Source organism: Myotis yumanensis, unplaced genomic scaffold (assembly GCF_028538775.1).
Source record: "Myotis yumanensis isolate MYYU_CA2020_CCGP unplaced genomic scaffold, mMyoYum1.0.hap1 SCAF_7, whole genome shotgun sequence".
Lineage (NCBI taxonomy): Eukaryota > Metazoa > Chordata > Mammalia > Chiroptera > Vespertilionidae > Myotis > Myotis yumanensis.
In genome coordinates, this window is record NW_027223758.1 from 28,693,649 (window position 1) to 28,711,360 (window position 17,712).

The 17,712-nt window shown below is 41.9% G+C and overlaps 1 protein-coding gene across 1 annotated transcript; it reads right to left on the bottom strand.

Moving 5' to 3' along the window:
• Positions 1-1,089: 1,089 nt before the first annotated feature.
• Positions 1,090-13,039, bottom strand: CHGB (chromogranin B). Its single transcript, XM_070419943.1, has 5 exons — positions 12,832-13,039; positions 8,029-8,075; positions 7,438-7,531; positions 2,295-4,042; positions 1,090-1,471 (listed from the first exon to the last, which is right to left on the bottom strand). The coding sequence occupies exons 1-5, from the start codon at positions 12,878-12,880 to the stop codon at positions 1,388-1,390; spliced, it is 2,022 nt and encodes a 673-aa protein (XP_070276044.1). The 5' UTR covers positions 12,881-13,039; the 3' UTR covers positions 1,090-1,387.
• Between the last annotated feature and the right edge of the window lie 4,673 nt (positions 13,040-17,712).

Genomic DNA, 17,712 nt, shown 5'->3' on the forward strand with positions numbered 1-17,712 from the left:
CTCTGTTCTTCAGGCCTAAAACCTTGGTATCATCTGTGACGCCTCTTTCTCATGCCACACCAAATCCAATAGCCCTACCTGTCATGTCTCTCTCAAATAGGTCAGAGGGTGACTACTCCCACCATCAGGGCCTTCACCCTGGTCCCAGCCATCACGATGACCCACCAGGATTATTGCAGTGGCCTCCTGACTGGCTTCTGCATCTCCGCCCTCACTTCCCCACTGCCTTATCTCAACCCAGCAGCCAGAGTGTTCTCGTCATTAACTTGCTGTTTTCACCTTAAACATATATTATTGTAATTAAAAGAAGTTGGTGGCCCTGGGCAATCCTTGAGTTCTATGTTTTTAAGTATGTTTTTATTGATTCAAAGAGAGGAATGGAGAGGGAGAGAGAGATAGAAATATCAATGATGAGAGAGAATCATCAATCAGTTGCCTCTTGCATACCTGCTATGGGGATCGAGCCTGCAACCCGGCAATCGAACTGTGACCTCCTGGTTCATGGGTCGATGCTCAACCAACTAACCTCCTACCCTGCCAAAGCATTAGGAGTGGATTAATTAAATGTTCGACCAAATATAGCAGGCTAATTTTTAAGTTGATAATTTTGTATGGCCCGAGAATGATGTTATAAATATCCAAATGGCCCTTGGCAGAAAAAAGGTTCCCCATCCCTGCCTTACAGAGTAGAAATCAGGCCCGGATGGTCCAGCGATCTTTCTGGACCAGATGTGATTCCCAATCCTGAGTTCTTCCCATTATCCAGGCTTTCTCCTCAGCCCTGAAAACTGACCATGGGCCAGATATTCCCAGAGCTCTCCAGATGAGAGGATTTTTAAAGTAATGTCTTAGCTCTTTCTATTTATTTTTTCCAAACAGGTTCTTCAAGCCTATTTAATCTTTCTCCAGCCTGCAGGAGCAAATGTCTTTTCCTGATCTCTCTTTATAACCTTGAAAGGTTTGCATTGTTTTCCTATTGTAAATCCAAGACCAATAAATCCTAGTGCTGTCTTTAGAATTCACTTTAAAGAATGGACTTGGAAATCACACTCCTCCATATTAGCCCAAAGGAAGCTGAGAACATGAAACTTTAGGTTTCAGATGAATCTTTTATTATTTTAAACGGATACAAACATATTTTTTTCAAGGATGGTAGCACAGTCATTGTCACAAGCATGTTAATATGTTGGTTTTGCGAGAGAATATGCTACAAGTCATGCTATTCTTATTTTCAATAGCATTCTGGCAAAAATTAAAGACATTCCTGATTGCTTCAAGCACTTAATGAATAGTAAATTCTATTTTCTGCCTTTGGCTAAATAAATGGTGGTGGGAAATAGATAATGTGAAGGCTGCTTCTTAAAATGGCCCTTGGCTCCATCGACCCTCAGCCCCTTCGATTACCACTGAACTTCTCAGCTATTTTCTGTAGTTCCAAATCCATTGCAGCCAAGTTTTCAAGTTCTTTTTCCTAAAAAACACAGAAAAATAGAAGCATGAGGTCCCAGATCAATTTATTTCATTGTAGTTTAAGGCAGCAGGTACAGAAAGGGGAATTGTTGATAGGTTAGAGGTTATATGAGACACCCTACATCAGTGGTTCTTAAAGTGTAGCCCCCAGGCAGCGGCGTCACTGAGGAACTCCTCAGAAATGCAGATTCTTGGACTCCACCTGGGACTTACTGAATTCCAAATGCTGATGCACAGTCAGGTTTGAGAAGCACCTATGTGATCAATATGAGGAAAAGGGGACAGCCCTGATCATGTTACCTCTCCCAGGTGTAAATTTCTGATTATTACCGGCCACGTGCTGGCAAGGAAAGACCAAAACAACTAATTTCTCTATCATCTGTTCTTCCTTGGGAAATAGTGATGCAGCGCCAAATAAGCAAGGGAAGACACCAGAGCAGTGGTTGGTTGTCAACCTTGGCTGAATACTGAAACCACCTGGGAGCTTTAAAAAAGTCTGATGCCCAGGTAGCACCCAGTACCAAACAGAATCTCTGGGTGAGTCCCAGGCATCACTAATTCTGCAAGCTCTCCAGGGGATTGCAGTGTGAAGTCAAGTTTGAGCAGCAGGTGGGCAGGGATGCTGACAGTGGCAAGATATCGGTGGGGGGGGGGGGGGGGGGGGCGGGGGGCATTATCAAACAGAAGTTGTCTCCACTCCGTTAACTAGGGGTGCATTATCATGGTGATTAATTCCCAGTTTCTCCCCATTAATACCAGATAGTCTTGAGCATATTAACATTAACCGTCTTAAGTTAATTTTAAACAAAATCCCCACACTGTACCTCTTCCTCGGTCAGAACTCCGGGGCCAGCCCTGTCCTTTTCACCTTCCGCTGCGTGGTGTGGGCTCAGCGGCTCCCCGGGGTCATAGAAATCCGGAAATTCAGCCGACTTCTTCCTGAAGTGCAGGAGCTGGTCCAGTTGGGCCACACGGTCGTACTGTCTTTTCAGATCCAGTTTGGGGACCAGGTTTCTCTTCTCATATCCCCAGTTCACATCCTCCTCAAAGGGCTTTCTCTCCCACCAGTCATAGGTGTATTCTGGGAAGAAATTCTTCTCATTCAAGGTCAGGCCATTTTCATCTTCACCCTCCAGAAGATTGTCATCTATGTCATCTTTTCTCTCAAAATGGCCGCTCTTCACCTGGGAAGGGGCGTAGTAAGGGTTCAGCAGCTCCCCTAACCTCCTCCTCTTCTCCGTGGTGTGGTAGGGAGCATACTGCTTGCCTGGAAGCCGGGCTTCCTCCCTGTTCTCCTTAGTGCCTTGCAGGTCCTCCTGCCGCTGCCACTTCCCCTGGGCCCCCTCCTCACCGTTTTCCTCACCATAGTTGAGGTCATTTCTGTCCTGCTCTTTCCACTCGCCCTGCGGGTGCCTCCTTGTCTTGTCCATCTGGTTGTCTTGAACACGGTAGTGTCCTTCACCCAAAAATCGTTTCTCTTCTTTGTCTGGACTGGCATAGGCCCCAGGCTCCCCGACCCTGGCTCTGTGGCGGTATCCCCACTCAGGGCCCCTCTCCTCCTCACTTTCCTCACCGTATCCATATGCCATGTTGTCAAGCTCTGCGTTGGGGGGAGTTCGCCTGTCCTCTTCCTGGCTCGCATCACTGGGAGGCCTTGGAGCCCCGTACTTCTCATTTCCTCTGGCCCCATAACGCCCCCCCGCCAGGTTCTCAGGAGCCGGGACCCCTATATAACTCCTCACGACTTCCCCATATTCGGGTTCTTCCTCTGAAGCCCTGTAGTGGGTTGGATAACGGTCCCTCTTGTCCCCTAAGCTGGCCATGCCCACATTGGGCTCTTCAGATTCCGCATGGAGTTGTCCCCTTTCCTCTGAGGGAAGATTCCTTTCTTGAGAGGATCTGTCAGGCCTTCTCCGCCCGTGGTGATGTCTCGGCCTCCAGTGTCGTTTGTCCATCTCATGGCTGGCATCTTCCTCACTTTCCTCAGAGTCTTCCTGGCTCCCAGATTGGCTTTTAGACTCGTGGGAGTGTTTCTCCGGGTTCCTTGTCTCTTCTCTACTCTCTTGGCTACTCCTCTCCCTGCTGTGTGTCTTCTCCTCGGGGAGCCTGGCAGAGTGTGTATTGTATCTGGACACTATCTCCTCTTTTTTCTTAGCTGCAGCCGGGTTTCTTTTGTCAAGAAAGGCATTTTGTGTCTCGCCTGGCTCTTCCAGGTGTTTCTCTTCACTGCCACCTTCCCCATGCTCCCTTTTCGGGTATTTCTCTCCTTCCTCTTCCTCACCGTCCTCTCCTTCACTCTTCTCAGGATGGTATGTCTTTGCTTCTTTGGAGACCTGACTCTCAGAGGGATCGAGGCTCCCTTGGGGCTCGCCTGCTCCCTCTCGGCTGTGCCCACCTCCCTCTGTGTTGGCCACTGACGGGCCTTGGATGCCCGCCTCCTCTGGGTCTCCTGTGTCCTCCCTGCTGGAGGGCCTGTGGGCTTCTGAGGCGTCAGCTTGGTCTCTTAACAATCTTACTTCGAATCTTGTTTTTTCATTTTCACTTTTCTCTTCATCTTTAACCTCTTTTCCACCTGTAATGAAACATTTAAAAGAGTAAGTATAATTCAGAATTGCTTGTGGTTCAACAAGCACCAATCTCAGTGATCACTACAAATCGTAAGGATGCTGAACAATCACTTGAAAAATGTTTACGTTAATAAAGAATATATTTAGATTCCTTTTAAAAGCAAATGGTATGAAAACTCCTTGGCTGTTTCAATCTAATAATAAATTCTCTATTTTTATGTTTTCATAACACCCAACCAGCATCTCTCATTGGTCCTATCTATGATCACACTGAAATCTAAGTATAGATTTATGAAATATTAGAATTTAGAACCAGAAGAAACCTTAGAATTTGTCTAATGCCTCTTTTTGCAGACTAAGACCTTGAGAGTAAGAGAAGTATGATTTGGGACTATTCTTTCCATCTTTGCTCTAAGCAGGGATTGAAAAGTTCCCATTGTATTAATGGCTCTACCTAGAATCCAGCTAAATAAAGTTAAATAGCCAAAATAAAAAAGAAAAAGAAAAATTGAAACATTTTAAATTTTTAGTTTATCTGACTTTTATTCCAATCAACTATCTAAATTAAACCTAGCAGTCATGACAATATAACAGTTTTGGTGAGAAGAAGGGTGGAAAGGCCATTTCTTCCTTCGCTCAGTCCCATCTGCCCAACATGCTCTCAAATGTTGAGGATGAAGATCAGTATACTGAGTTTTCTTTGTATTTCCAAGAGTCAACAGTAGATGGTATACCCAAATATTTTAATTGAATGCTGTTCTCTCCCATCTTTTTCAAATGTTGACAGCTCCTGTACTAAACCCTCCTTAACTCAAGGACATCCCATGAAAGGAGATATGCAGTTAACACTGTCTGACTTGTTAGCTGGGAGGTTTGGATTTCAACTTCTATCACTGAGTTCAGATAGAATGCCTGCAGCCAATGACACTCACAGCTCTGGGTCTACATCTGAGCTCTGCATTGTAGGGCCCACCAGCTCTCTGGCTATTTAGCACTTGAAATGTGACTGGTCCAAACTGAAGGCGTGCTATAAGCGCAGACTTTGAAAACTTCATATAAAAATTGTAAAACATCTTAATTTTTCATATTGATTATATGTTGGAATGACAATATTTTGAATGTTTTGGATACTATATATCATAAATATATTGGATGTATACAAATTATATAGTAAATAAAATATATTAGATAAAATTAAATATATTATTAAAATTGATTTCACTTGTCTTTTTATCTTTTTAATGTGGCTACTAGAAAATTTGAAATTATATTTGTGGTTCACATTATATTTTCATTTTCATGGCTCTGATGAGTCATGTTGAACTGACATTTGCAAAATAGAAAAGAATTGGTCTGTTCTGCAAAAATGTCCAAAAAACAGTGGAAGGTCTGTATCCCTCTGCTTACTGCCCAGCCTGCCATGATAACATTCTCATGTTTTATGAGACAGTTGAAATGTCTCTGACCTTTCACACCCAGACACCTGAGGGCTGGCCCCTCACCAGTCCCTTTGCCTTTTGAGAGCCAGTGGTGGGATGTGCAACACTGAGGCTGGTGGGGCTGGCCAGGTAGGCTCAGGTAAGCAGGGAGGCTTTGGCCAGATACCTATGTCATTCTGAGAGTCGGCTGCAATAATGCCATGATCAGGCAGGATCTCAGCTTCCCGGGGCAGAGACCGTGTGGCCCCTTCCTACTGCCTGCTGGTCAGGAACAGAGTATTTTTATTCTTCCCCAGTTAAACGTGTGCTGCCAATAGCAGCTTGTGCCTGAAGCTTAGCACTTCCTCCTAAATTTAGCTTTAAGCCCCCGCAGGTGAGATCAGAGGAGGGCTGTGATTAGCAGCACAGTCACCGTCCATCTGTAAAACCAAGGCGTGAAGCTCACTCTTTCAAGTGAAAAGGGGAACTTGCGCGTTCCATCTCTATAATGTTGCAAGGATGACCAGGTCAACCCAGTGGAAGAGATTCATATACCTACTATCGTTACCCTGAAACTCCCAATGGTGGATTGAGTCCCCCAGGCAATTCTTTTGGTCAATTGCTAATATTTGTTTTTGCCATTTTATGCTTGAGGTTTCACGTGCAGCAATAGCAAGAGAGAGTAATATATTGCAATGAGAAATTTTAGAAAATTTATTTTTCTTGTTGAGGGTATAACAGATGTTCCCCATTCTTCCCCTCTGCCCCCCTCTGCCTGGCTCCTGCCCCATCCTTGGCCTTCACTGCACTATTGTCTGTGTCCATGGGCGATGCATTTAAGTGCAATGAGAAATTTTGAAGGTGAAAAGAAAAAGAAAAAGTCCACTGTTCCCAGCCTGACTAAAAATTTAAAAGCATAAAGAGGTGTTGGAGGGAACAGTGTTTTTGGATTTTTTTAAATCAGTTTGACTTCATTCATAAGAGAGACTGCATAGTTTTACAACATTGATCTCTTAACGTCAACTCCCAATGGATACTGCTTGCATCACTACTCAGGTTTTGTTTTCAACAGAAGCTGATTTGTGTAGAGAAAACATCCCATCTAGATTCAGAAGGTTATTGCTCTGACTTATTGGATGCTCTGTTTCTACCCTCGCCCTTTCCAGTTCTCAGGCCCGGAATTCCTGGTACCATTTGGTAGTACCTTTCTTTTCTTTCTTTTTTTTTTTTATAATATATTTTATTGATTTTTTATAGAGAGGAAGGGAGAGAGAGAGAGAGTTAGAAACATCGATCAGCCGCCTCCTGCACATCTCCTCCTGGGGATGTGCCTGCAACCCAGGTACATGCCCTTGACCGGAATCAAACCTGGGACCTTTCAGTCCACAGGCTGACGCTCTATGCACTGAGCCAAACCGGCTTCGGCGGTAGTACCTTTCTTGGAATAATCTCTGCATTAAAATGGCTTAACCAATCTGTCATGTAAACAGGCCACACGTTTCCAAGTCACCTTTCCCAGCTTATAACTTGGAAGATCATCACTGTCAAGAGTAGAAGGCGAAGAAGAGAATATGGTACTCTTCTAATCTTCCATCTTCCAACATTCCCAGAACGCTCAATCCTCCCTTCTCCAATCACAAACAAGCACTCCCCACATCTTCCTGCACCCAAATGAAAATCCAAACTCTGGAACCAAGGAATTTAAGAACTGATAGACACCTCAAAGACAATCATTGAGTCCAACCCCCTCATTTTACTTTGAGGAATAAGCCCAAAGGGGCAAGGGATGCAGTGCAGGAAACTCCCATGGTCACGTAGCTATCAAGTGGCAGAGTAGAGCCTAGAAGCCATGTCTTCTGCTTCCCCTGATACCAGTCTAGTCTATACTCCCCCCCACTGCACTATGTTCCTGGTTCATTTGGAGGTAAAGTGGCAGGTGAACTAGAGGGAGCAGGAACAAGGATCACTGGAGGGAAACTTACTCTTCTTCAGGGCTTGTCGGCACTCAGGGGTGATGGGTGGAGCATTGGACTTCGACAAGGCATTTGAGAGAACCTCGATGATGCAGCGAGTCACCTGGGGGAAACCCAAAAGCAGGTTGGCAAAAGCTGGTACCAATGGGATGACAGACTATTCAACCCAGAGCGGATGCCCAGAAAGGCTTGGCTCTGTGAGCTGTACTGATGCAGAATCCTTGGGGTAGGAATGTAGATTTACAGGACTAATGAAACCTCCCAGGCCTCTCCACAGAGCAATGCAAGATGGCATTGGGCCAAGACCACCCTGAGAAGAGAAATAAATACCCATTTCTGAACAAGTTGGGAGGAAGATGGTGGGATGAGACAGTTATCCTCAGAGGCACTAAAACATCCAGGAAGGAGGTGCAAGTCCAGGGCAGGAGGGACATCCTTTGCCCTCATTCTCTCAGGGATGAAAACCTGGTTTTGTAAGACTATGTTGTGTTTTTTGTTGTTGTTCGTTTTTGTTTATTTTGTTTGGTTTGGTGTAATAAGAAGTGGGAGAATCTACAATATAGATATAAGTCTAGATTCTGGACTTATATTTCAACTTACCATTTCTTCATTGTTGTTCCTGTTGTCCACTGGCATAGAACTGACAGCTTTGAAAGAGAAAAAGAATGGGAAATGACTTGAGTTAATTTTGAAAGTGGTGTGAATCCAAACACGGAATTGTCCCACCTCACACATGCAATACTTGGAGACAGGGTCAAAATTAGAGCTGAACAGAGCGGAGATAGTTGGGTATGATTGGCTAGTAACTACGCGCGTGCGCGCGCGCGCACACACACACACACACACACACACACAAACACACACAGACGAGAGAAAGAGAGAGAGAGAGAAAGAGAGAGAGAGAGAGAGAGAGAGCTGTGTTCCCTAGCAATGTCTTAAACATGATTTGGAAATTAATGCTATCTTATACCCAGTATAAATCAAATTCAAAGCACAGACAAGGGGAGATTTGGGGGTACTGGTAATGTTCTGTTTCTTTTTAAAAAATATATTTCTTTATTGATTTCAGAGAGGAAGAGAGAAAGAGAGAGAGATAGAAACATCAATGATGAGAGAGAATCATTGATTGGCTGCCTCCTGCACAGCTCCCACTGGGGAACGAGCCCGCAACCCAGGCATGTGCCCTTGGCCGGAATCGAACCTGGGACTCTTCAGTCGCAGGCTGATGCTCTATCCACTGAGCCAAGCCGGCTAGGGCTAATATTCTGTTTCTTGATCTTGGTGCTGATGACACTGGTGTGCTCAATGCATGAAAAATTCACTAAGCTGTATACTTATGATCTGTGCAGTTTTCAATCTGCCATTACACTTCAATAAAAAGTTTAAAATAAACCTAGTTTAGATGAAACCAGCATGCCCTCCTCCACCCTTCTGCCCATTCTAAAGGGTAAAGATTTGTGCTTTCCTATACCTATGCCTGTCCTCCCCTCCAAAAAAATATCCTCCCCAAAATTCACTTCCTTTACAGAAACATGGTTGTGACTATCTCACATAATCAATTACCTCATTTTACCTGCCAGAAGCTCTCTGGCTGAATAGGCTTGCTTATGCATCTGTATCAGTCCATGCTGTATAGAATCCCCATTGTCTGCAGCCATGCAAAGAACATGGAGGTATCTAATTCTAACTAATAGAGCATCAAGTCCATAACATACTATGCAAGTAAGTGTTTAATAACTACTTATGAGGATATTTCAGTTTAACAACTATGTATGAAGGCAGTTTAAATGGATAATTTTTAACTCATTTAAATTAAATTTCATGAGATTCTGCTTATTTTAAACCAGATTGAAGTATGTTTGTCTTCTTGGGAAATGCTTCAGATGATTTTAATTTTCCAGTGCCTTCTTTTTTTCTCTCAAAGCTGTTTTGATACGTTTATGTTTCACTTTGACTTTGTGTTGTCTAAGCCTTTTCCATTGGACAAGCTCAAAGCATTTATGTACATAGAAGCCCATTTCCTCAGTTCTCCTGGCACTTCCTGGAGGAGAAGCTCAGTGCAGAAAGTTCTTCTAGGTCCCTCAAACAAGAGAAGAGCTAGAGCAAAACTCGCAGACATCGGAGATGTAAGCTACTCAAATGCAGTTATTTATAATCAGCAACCTGACCTTTCCCTCCTAAGTGTTTGCTCCCCAAGCCTCTTTAACCACTTCCATCCAATCACCTACATATCATAGGGCTCAACCTAGAAATACAACACTATTTCATTTACTCACCTTACTGAATTTTCCTCTTCAAAGTATGACCTGGGATCTATTTCAATAGTTTCCAGAGGCCCAAAGATATCCAGCATATTAAAATCATTTGTGAAATGTTTAAGAAGTGGCTAACAAGGTATGAAGACCTTATATTCTTCCTGAAATGTAGTTCGGACAAGATCCAGATGACCCACCTTTGGCACCCAGGCTCCACTATGCTGAGCCATTATCCCCCCCTCTCCTGCCCCCTAATCAGTGCTATTTGGGAACATTCTCACTTTGGCACTTACTCTTCCCACATGAAATCTGTAAAATCCTCTAGAAAAAAAATAACTAAGATAATTCCTCCTCTTATAAACTAGAAGGTGCCTTTAAAAACCTAGCTTTATTATATTTCTTTGGTATTGTAGCTTCTTGCTTATACTTCCCTCTTTTCCCCGTGACAAATGTAAAGTAGGTGTTTTAAATAACTACTGATATTGCCAAAGTATTAACAGTAATCAGATTTGGGGGGAGAGAAATATTTTTCTTTTGTTGCTCTAAACAATTTTCAGCTCATGTTTATTATTACAAAACAGTATTGTTTCTCTGTTTGAAGCTCTTCAGAAATCTTTTTGATGGGAAGGAACTAAGGTCTCCTTGTGAAAGTACATTGCACATCTTGGTGAGACATATAAGTACGATTGTATTTCTTCCAACAGAATCCATGACAACAAAGTAATAATCAAAACATCTTGATTTCCCTAAAGTAGTTACCTTTCTTGTTTTTGAATAAAGATTCAGGAGGCACAAAAGAAAAGCCAGTTATGGTGTTAAAATAAAGTAGTAAATGGTAGAAAAATGTCAAATAATATTGTATAATAAATCTGAGAATAACACCCAAAGTATTAATATCTCATAAGAGTATCAAGGTTTGATCCAAGATTGAACATAAAGCTATACAATAACAAGTTAAGCCAGCCCTTTGAATGCAGAAACCATCTAACTTGGTATAATATGGTTATCATACTGCCACTTCTCTCATGTTAATTTATAGAGTGCACAGTAGCTACTGTAAAAATGTGTAGCCCTTCCTCCAGAAGCTCTGAAGGGTAGAAAATGAGCCATATGGTTTCCTGAGGTTTCTTCCCAGCCTTGAGATTTTGCTAAATAACAAATTCTGCTTGAAGGTTATCACATCTCATTTCCAGGTACTGGGGGAGGTGGGATTGGAAAATAGCTGTTAATGGATATGGGGTTTCTTTCTGGGCAATGAAAGTGTTCTGAAATTTGATAGTGGTTATACAATCTGTGAATATACTAAATATCACTAAATTAGGCACTTTAAAGGGTGGGTGAATTATAGCTAATATAAATTTTAAATACAATGTCTCCATTTTAGCTCATATTAAAATATGAACCCTTCTTAAAATATTCTCTTCTATAAGAGAGCTGTAAGAATTTTACCACTATTGTTAAATAAGCTTCACAAATGTCACTGTTATTGTGATGCACAGTACAATGCATAGCACAGCTTTGGCCTCTTAAGCAATTCCTTTCTGAAGATATTTTTGACCAGAAAGATTCCAGATTATTCATTTGGATTTCTTTAATTAAACTGAGAACACTTATAGGCAATTTGTAAGAATGCAAGCATTTTAGAAAATTCTAAATGTATGTAGCTTGCAATAAAATAAATGACCACTGGCTTTCCTTTTGTCTCTTTACATTTTGGATCCGGTAATTGTTGTCAATAAAAGCTTCATATTCATGAATGGCAACACCTCAATTCTAGTTAGAATCTCAATCTCAGATAAAAAAATTTTCTATGAGGTCATTAAAACAGCCAAAGAAAACCTCCAGTTTCATCTGGTGATCTATTTACTTCTTAATGGTCTCAATATTCCCAATGACTTTACTTCAAAAAACACACACACACACACACACACACACACACACACTTTTTAAAAATCTCCAGAGCTAGTTTGAAAGATTAATCCCACATTTTTACCCACATCAAGAGAAACTGTCACCCTAGTCTGTTTTGCTCAGTGGTTAGAGCGTTGGCCTGAGGACCTAAGGGTCACAGGTTCTATTCCTGGTCAAGGGCATGTACCTCAGTTGCAGGCTGGATCCCTGGCCCAGGTCAGGGCTTATGTGGAAGACAACCGATTATCTGTCTCTCTCACATCAATGTTTCTCTCTCTGTGTGTCTTCCCTTCCTCTCTCCCTTCTCTTCTCTCTAAAAATCAATGGAAAAATATTCTCAGGTGAGGATTTTTAAAAAAAGAGAGAGAGACTCAAATATTTCACCCTGTTATATGTCAATTATACCTCAATTTAAAAAAATAGAAAAAGCTTATCCTCCCAAATTGACTAAAACAATTTTTTATTACTCCTGAGGATATTTTTGTAGACACTTTCTATTATATTGCTTTTCTGGAATACAAAAATAAAATTGTCTGCTGAAGTTTCCATTCACAACTTAAAAATATATTAACTTGAGTGTGAAATTACCTTTCTCCAGTGACGGAAATACAAAATACAGAAAAATATTACATTAGCCCTGTGCACACACATACATGAACACCCACACGTATACATTATATATGAACACGATAATAAAAAGATATGATATCTTATAGACATATGAGACGTTTATCTCATCATGTTAATATAATAACAATAATAACAAAGCGAAATATGCAGGTGCCAATTATATCATATTACATGAATTCCTGTCACTCCTTGGTTATCTAGTTTTTAAAAAAGCCAAACAAATACTTAAATCAGATACAGCATAAGACCATAACAGCGTCTCTCTCGGCCGGTAGAGAGGGCCTGACAATTTAGACCCGAGCACAGTGTGCCCTGGAGGCATGGGCACCTTTTCTCCCTATGGCAGGGAAACCCAGATATGAAAAGACGGAGACTCCTCTGGTTGGGCTAGGAAGCCCTCTGGCTTTTTCCAAGTCAGACGGTGGAGCGGGGAGTTGAAGGGAATCACCCAGGGAAGAGAAGAAATTAAGAACCTCAAGCAAGAGGGAGAACCCTTCCACTGAACCCTCTTTCTCTCCCAGGAGCATCCAGCTAAGATGCCGGGCCACGGGGAAGACAAGAGCCTGGCGCTGTCCGCGGTGCTGAACAGCCCGCCGCGCCCACTCACCGGCCACCATCGTGGCTCCCAGGAGGCCAAGAAGCACAGCCGGCTGCATGGCCGGGCTCGCCCGAATCTGCGCGGAGAAGATGGGCAGCTGGTCCAGTGGAGCGAGATGCGGACCGAAGAAGAGATGAAGATGCTCCAGAAAGCAGTCGTGTGTCGGTGATGCCCGCGGTGTGGCGCAGGCCCCCGCTCTTTTAAAGGGCAAGTCCGGTTGCAGGGCCCGGGGGGCGGGCACCTAGGAGGCGGCGCCCCCTCGCTCAGCCCTGACGTCACGAGGCAGCCCCGTGGGCGGTGGCACAAGTGGGCGGCAATTTGCACCAGCCCAGACGCCTGGATGCTCTGGGTCTGGAGCGGGGGTGGAGAGAAAGCCAGATGAAGGAATAGAAGGGTGAGGGCAAGTAATGCCAATCTGAGACCAGGGAGAGGCGAGGTCCCACTTAGTTCGCCCAAGATTGCTCCTCATCTTCCCCCGCCCCCTGCACTTCCAAGTCTAAAAAAGTGTGTTGGAGGCTGTGTATGGTGTGCGGTTCTGTTCAGAGTTTGTCTATGAATGACTAAGTCTGTTTTGTGTCTCCACTACCTAAGGAAGGAAGGATAAGATTCCTGCTAACAAGAGAGAACTAAACCGTGGTGAAAATGGAAAAAGGAGTGATGGCTTTAAAAACAAAAGGTGCAGCTGGAGAATATGGAACCTGCTGTTTTTTTTGTGTGTGTGTGTTTTTCAAACTTTTGGTCTTAAATCTACTTACCCATGATTCATTCTATCTATCAGCTATCTATCTATCTAATCATCTATCTACGATTCTCCCAACACATTACATATACATATGGTAAAAATGAAAAAAGCAGATGCTACAAAAGGGTTTACTATAAATGTTTCTCCTCCACCTCTAATTCGCCAAGTTCCCCAGATCCCCTCTGCAGAGTCAAAATGACTTAACCACTTTCTGTCGTTAGGCTTGATTTACTTGGGGACCATACACAGGTGCATCTTCATTTGAATGGTTGCACAGTATGACATTAATTGTATGCACTAGAATTTCCTTAGTCCCCTTTCTGATGGGCATTTATTTAGGTTGTTATCCTTTGGCCTCATTGCTCCTTTATAGCAGAGCCATAGTCTCAGGGGCTGGGAATGGAATAACCTGCTTGTAGGAACTAGTGCATCCCACAAGCCACGTGCATCATCTCTTGATTTAAAATTGAAATGGGAAATTACTTTGTTGTAATGTGTGAGAGGAAAGCGAAAACATCTTCCAGGATATTTTTTATTTCAGTTCTCTCAGTCTAATGAGGAATCAGGAAAGCAGCAGGCAAATGCCCTGCACAAAAGAGAAACAATTCAGAAACTTCTCCGATGATAACAAAGGCTTCGGAGAATAGAGCGAGGCTTCATTTGGGGTCCTTTTCCGGGAAGACAGATGTCTGCATGCACAGCTAAAAGGAGGCTTCAGTGTCCTTTTCCTGAAAATCAATGAGGCTTAAATTATTTTGCATGTGCTGAGTGCATGGCTACATCTTCCTACAAAGGCCGAGAATTAGTTCACCAAGACCACAGCCACAGAATATTTAAAAGAAGACTCTTATAAAGGATATTAGTGGAATAATTAGAAAAATTTGAATAAGACCTATAGATTACATAATAAATGTTGTATCAGTGTTAATTATCTGATCTTGAGAATTGTACTGTGATTATGTAAGAAAATTTGTTTTTAGAAAATACATTTTCAAGTATCTAGAGATAAAAGGGTGCCACATGTACAATTGATTCTAAAATGTTTTAGAAAAAATGTAATGGTAGAGTTAGGGGAAGAATACTAAGGTGAAGAAAATACTAAAGAAAGAGTACTAAGGTGAGCAGGACAACATGATAACATTTGGGAAAAGTGTATGAAAAATTTTAATACTGCTTTTGCATTTTTCCAAAATCTGATATTATTTTAAAACAAAAAAAAAATGTTCCTGGCATGAAAGAATCTGTTTAAAAATCTCTGAAAGCAGTGGGTTCAGAAAATGAAGGTGTTGCATTAAGGCCCCTCCTTAGGTACTGATCTGGGATAATTTCTTCCTCTACTGTTGAAATTATATAAAGGTTCCAACTGCTCTCTTTTTTCAAATACGTTTTTATTGATTTCAGAGAGAGGAAGAAAGGGGGAGAGAGAGATAGAAAATCAATGATGAGAGTTAATCAGTGATTGGCTGCCTCCTGCACACCCCCTACTGGGGATCGAGCCTGCAACCCTGGCATGTACCCTGACTGAGAATGGAACCTTGACCTCCTGGTTCATGGGTTAATGCTCAACCACTGAGCCACACTGACTGGGCCCAACTGCTCTTTTAAATGCACTGATTGCCAGGAGGGCTTTGAAATTGTCATCTTCCAGGAGCATCTGCATTCCAGTTTTCTAATGGGATTTCCCTTGTTGCCTTGAAAAACACAGGGTTTAAAATGTTAACGTCATCTGTGGCTTCTCAGACTGAACTTGCTCTGAATTAATTACTCATCAAGAAAAGTCTTTTCATTATTGTCAGTTGGCCCACAGCCATTTCCTATATTCAGACTTACCTTTCTTTTTTCTTATTATTTAATAACCTTTTTATTATTTTGCCTTCACATTTAGTTTTCCATGTACCAGAAGGAAAAGGGCTTTGGGGAGGAGCTTTTCTCAGGAATTTTATCAAACCAGGATGATGGAGGAAAACCAGTATTTTTCTTAGGAACCAGGGTTTAGAAAAAATATGGTATGAGATAAGGATATAGTCAGGTTAAAAAAAATTTTTTTTTACCATATCACCACTTAATTACCTTGGAATTTTTTAAAAAAAATTGAAGTGACTATCCTTTGCCACCTGCTCTGCCATGTCACTTTGAAAAAAATCTAGTCCACATGTGTATGGGTATGTTTCTGGACTCTTCCAGAATATTGATTCATTCCATTTCATTGGTCTATTTGTTTATCCTTGGAGCACTACCACACTTTCTCTATCACCATAACTTTTTGATGTCTTAATATCTGATGGAAAAGGTCTTCACATCTTATTTTTCTTCATGAGGGTATTGGTCATTCTTGGTCCTTTGCATTTTCATGTAAATTTTAAAATTAGTTGTCAATTTCCATGAAAAAAAACCCGTTAGGATTTTGATAGGAATTACATCAAATCTATAGATTAATTTGAGAACAGGTGACAGCTTTAATCTGTAGATCAATTCGGGAAAAGATGACATCTTTACAAGATTGAGCAAACTTGGCTTTTTGATTGCTGATAATACTCTGGATATAATCTTATCTCAAGTAGCACAAAATTCCATTACCACAGGAAAAGACAAAAAGCCATAGGAAAGAGAATGTCTCAGGAATGCTCTCAAAGAATTGAGGAGGAAAACATATCTCCTCTAGGAGATTAACCATGATTTTGTATAAGACTCCTGAGTAGATTATCCATCAGGGTCTGGCCAGGAAAAAATGAAACCACTAGAAGGAATTTAACACAGGAAATAATGTCCAGGGATTAGAAAAGTTAAAATAGGGGCAAATGAGGAAACCCAGACATTAGTAACCGCAGGCAACTGCTGCACCCCTGGGAATGGAGAGGTAAAAGAAGAATGTGTCCTTACTGAAACCCAGAAATGTGGGCCACTTGCTAGGAGTGTAAAACTCTGCCGCTAGGAAGGTGGGATTTGGGGGCAGCTTTGGGAGAAGGTCTATTTGGTCGGAGCTGGGACCATGGAAGAGAAGCAGCCACTGCTAGAGATGTAGCCTATCCTTCCAAGAAGAGAAAGGGAGACTTCTTCCTTTCACTGGCTTCTTCCTTTCTTTAGTGCCAGTGCCTCTTAGTGGCTGAATATACCTGGAAACGACTGACAGGGAAGCCTGGGAAATAGCATTTGCAAAGGCCAGTCCCGCCAGTGACACAGAACAGAGGAAGGAAGGAATCACCAGAAAGCAAACAGAGAGATGAATGGCACATAAATCAAAACTACTTAGCAGTATAGGTACTGAATTTAGATTTTTCTCTCAAAATTACTTTTATTTGCATATGTAAATGCTCACTATGTGTCAAGCACTGTGGTAGACAAGTCACATGGTCAATCCCAATATTAATGATGAAAGGAAACATACTCTGCCTGTTCTAGCAGAGTTCGCCAGCCAGTCAGGGAGTAAAGGTGGGAGAGGTGTGGGGTAGACTCCAGGTCTACAGAGGAGGGTGAGAGAGCATAGCGTGCCAGGACAATGGCATGACTGTGCAAACTACTGCCCTCCAAACATATATTGACAGAATTATCTGTGTTTGAAGCCAATAAGACAATTATGTATTGCTTGGGACTTCAAGGTGTTTTTTCCCCCTAATAAATAGGACCAAGTCAACAAGTAATTTCCTTAGTAGTTTGGTCCTAGAATATATTTAGTACCTGGTTTCTTATGTCAGGTCAGATTCCTAATACACTTTGACAGAATTAAGAAATCACAATAAAATCCTCATCTTAAGAGAAGATAGAAGCAATTTTTTAATCCATTAAACTATAGGTAATGTAACTACTTGTAGCTTGCAGGTAGATACATATTAGTGGGGCAGGGGCTGGATAGCGGTGGTCAAAAGGTGGAGGACATGGGGGACATCTGTAATACTGTCAACAATAAAAATACATGTTAAAGTATAATAAACAAATAATTTAAAATAAATAAAAATTAACATTGCTCAAAAGAAGTCAAAAGATAGAGCCACAACCATTTAGGTTTGACAAAGCAGGGGCTACTCCTTTTCATTTCAGAGTTTGCAGAAAATTGGATGTGATAGATAAACAGATTCAATTATTTGTTTATATATTGGAGATAAAGCAAAGAATGGATTTTGAACTACATGGGATAACTACGGTTGGGTCTG

Excerpts from the sequence above, each read along its gene's own strand:
- CHGB (XM_070419943.1), bottom strand. The coding sequence starts at position 12,880 with ATGCAGCCGGCTGTGCTTCTTGGCCTCCTGGGAGCCACGATGGTGGCC. Across the intron at positions 8,076-12,831 it reads GGGAGCCACGATGGTGGCCG|CTGTCAGTTCTATGCCAGTG; the intron begins GTGAGTGGGCGC and ends TCTCTTTCAAAG. Across the intron at positions 1,472-2,294 it reads GAGTTCTGACCGAGGAAGAG|GAAAAAGAACTTGAAAACTT; the intron begins GTACAGTGTGGG and ends TGTGTTTTTTAG.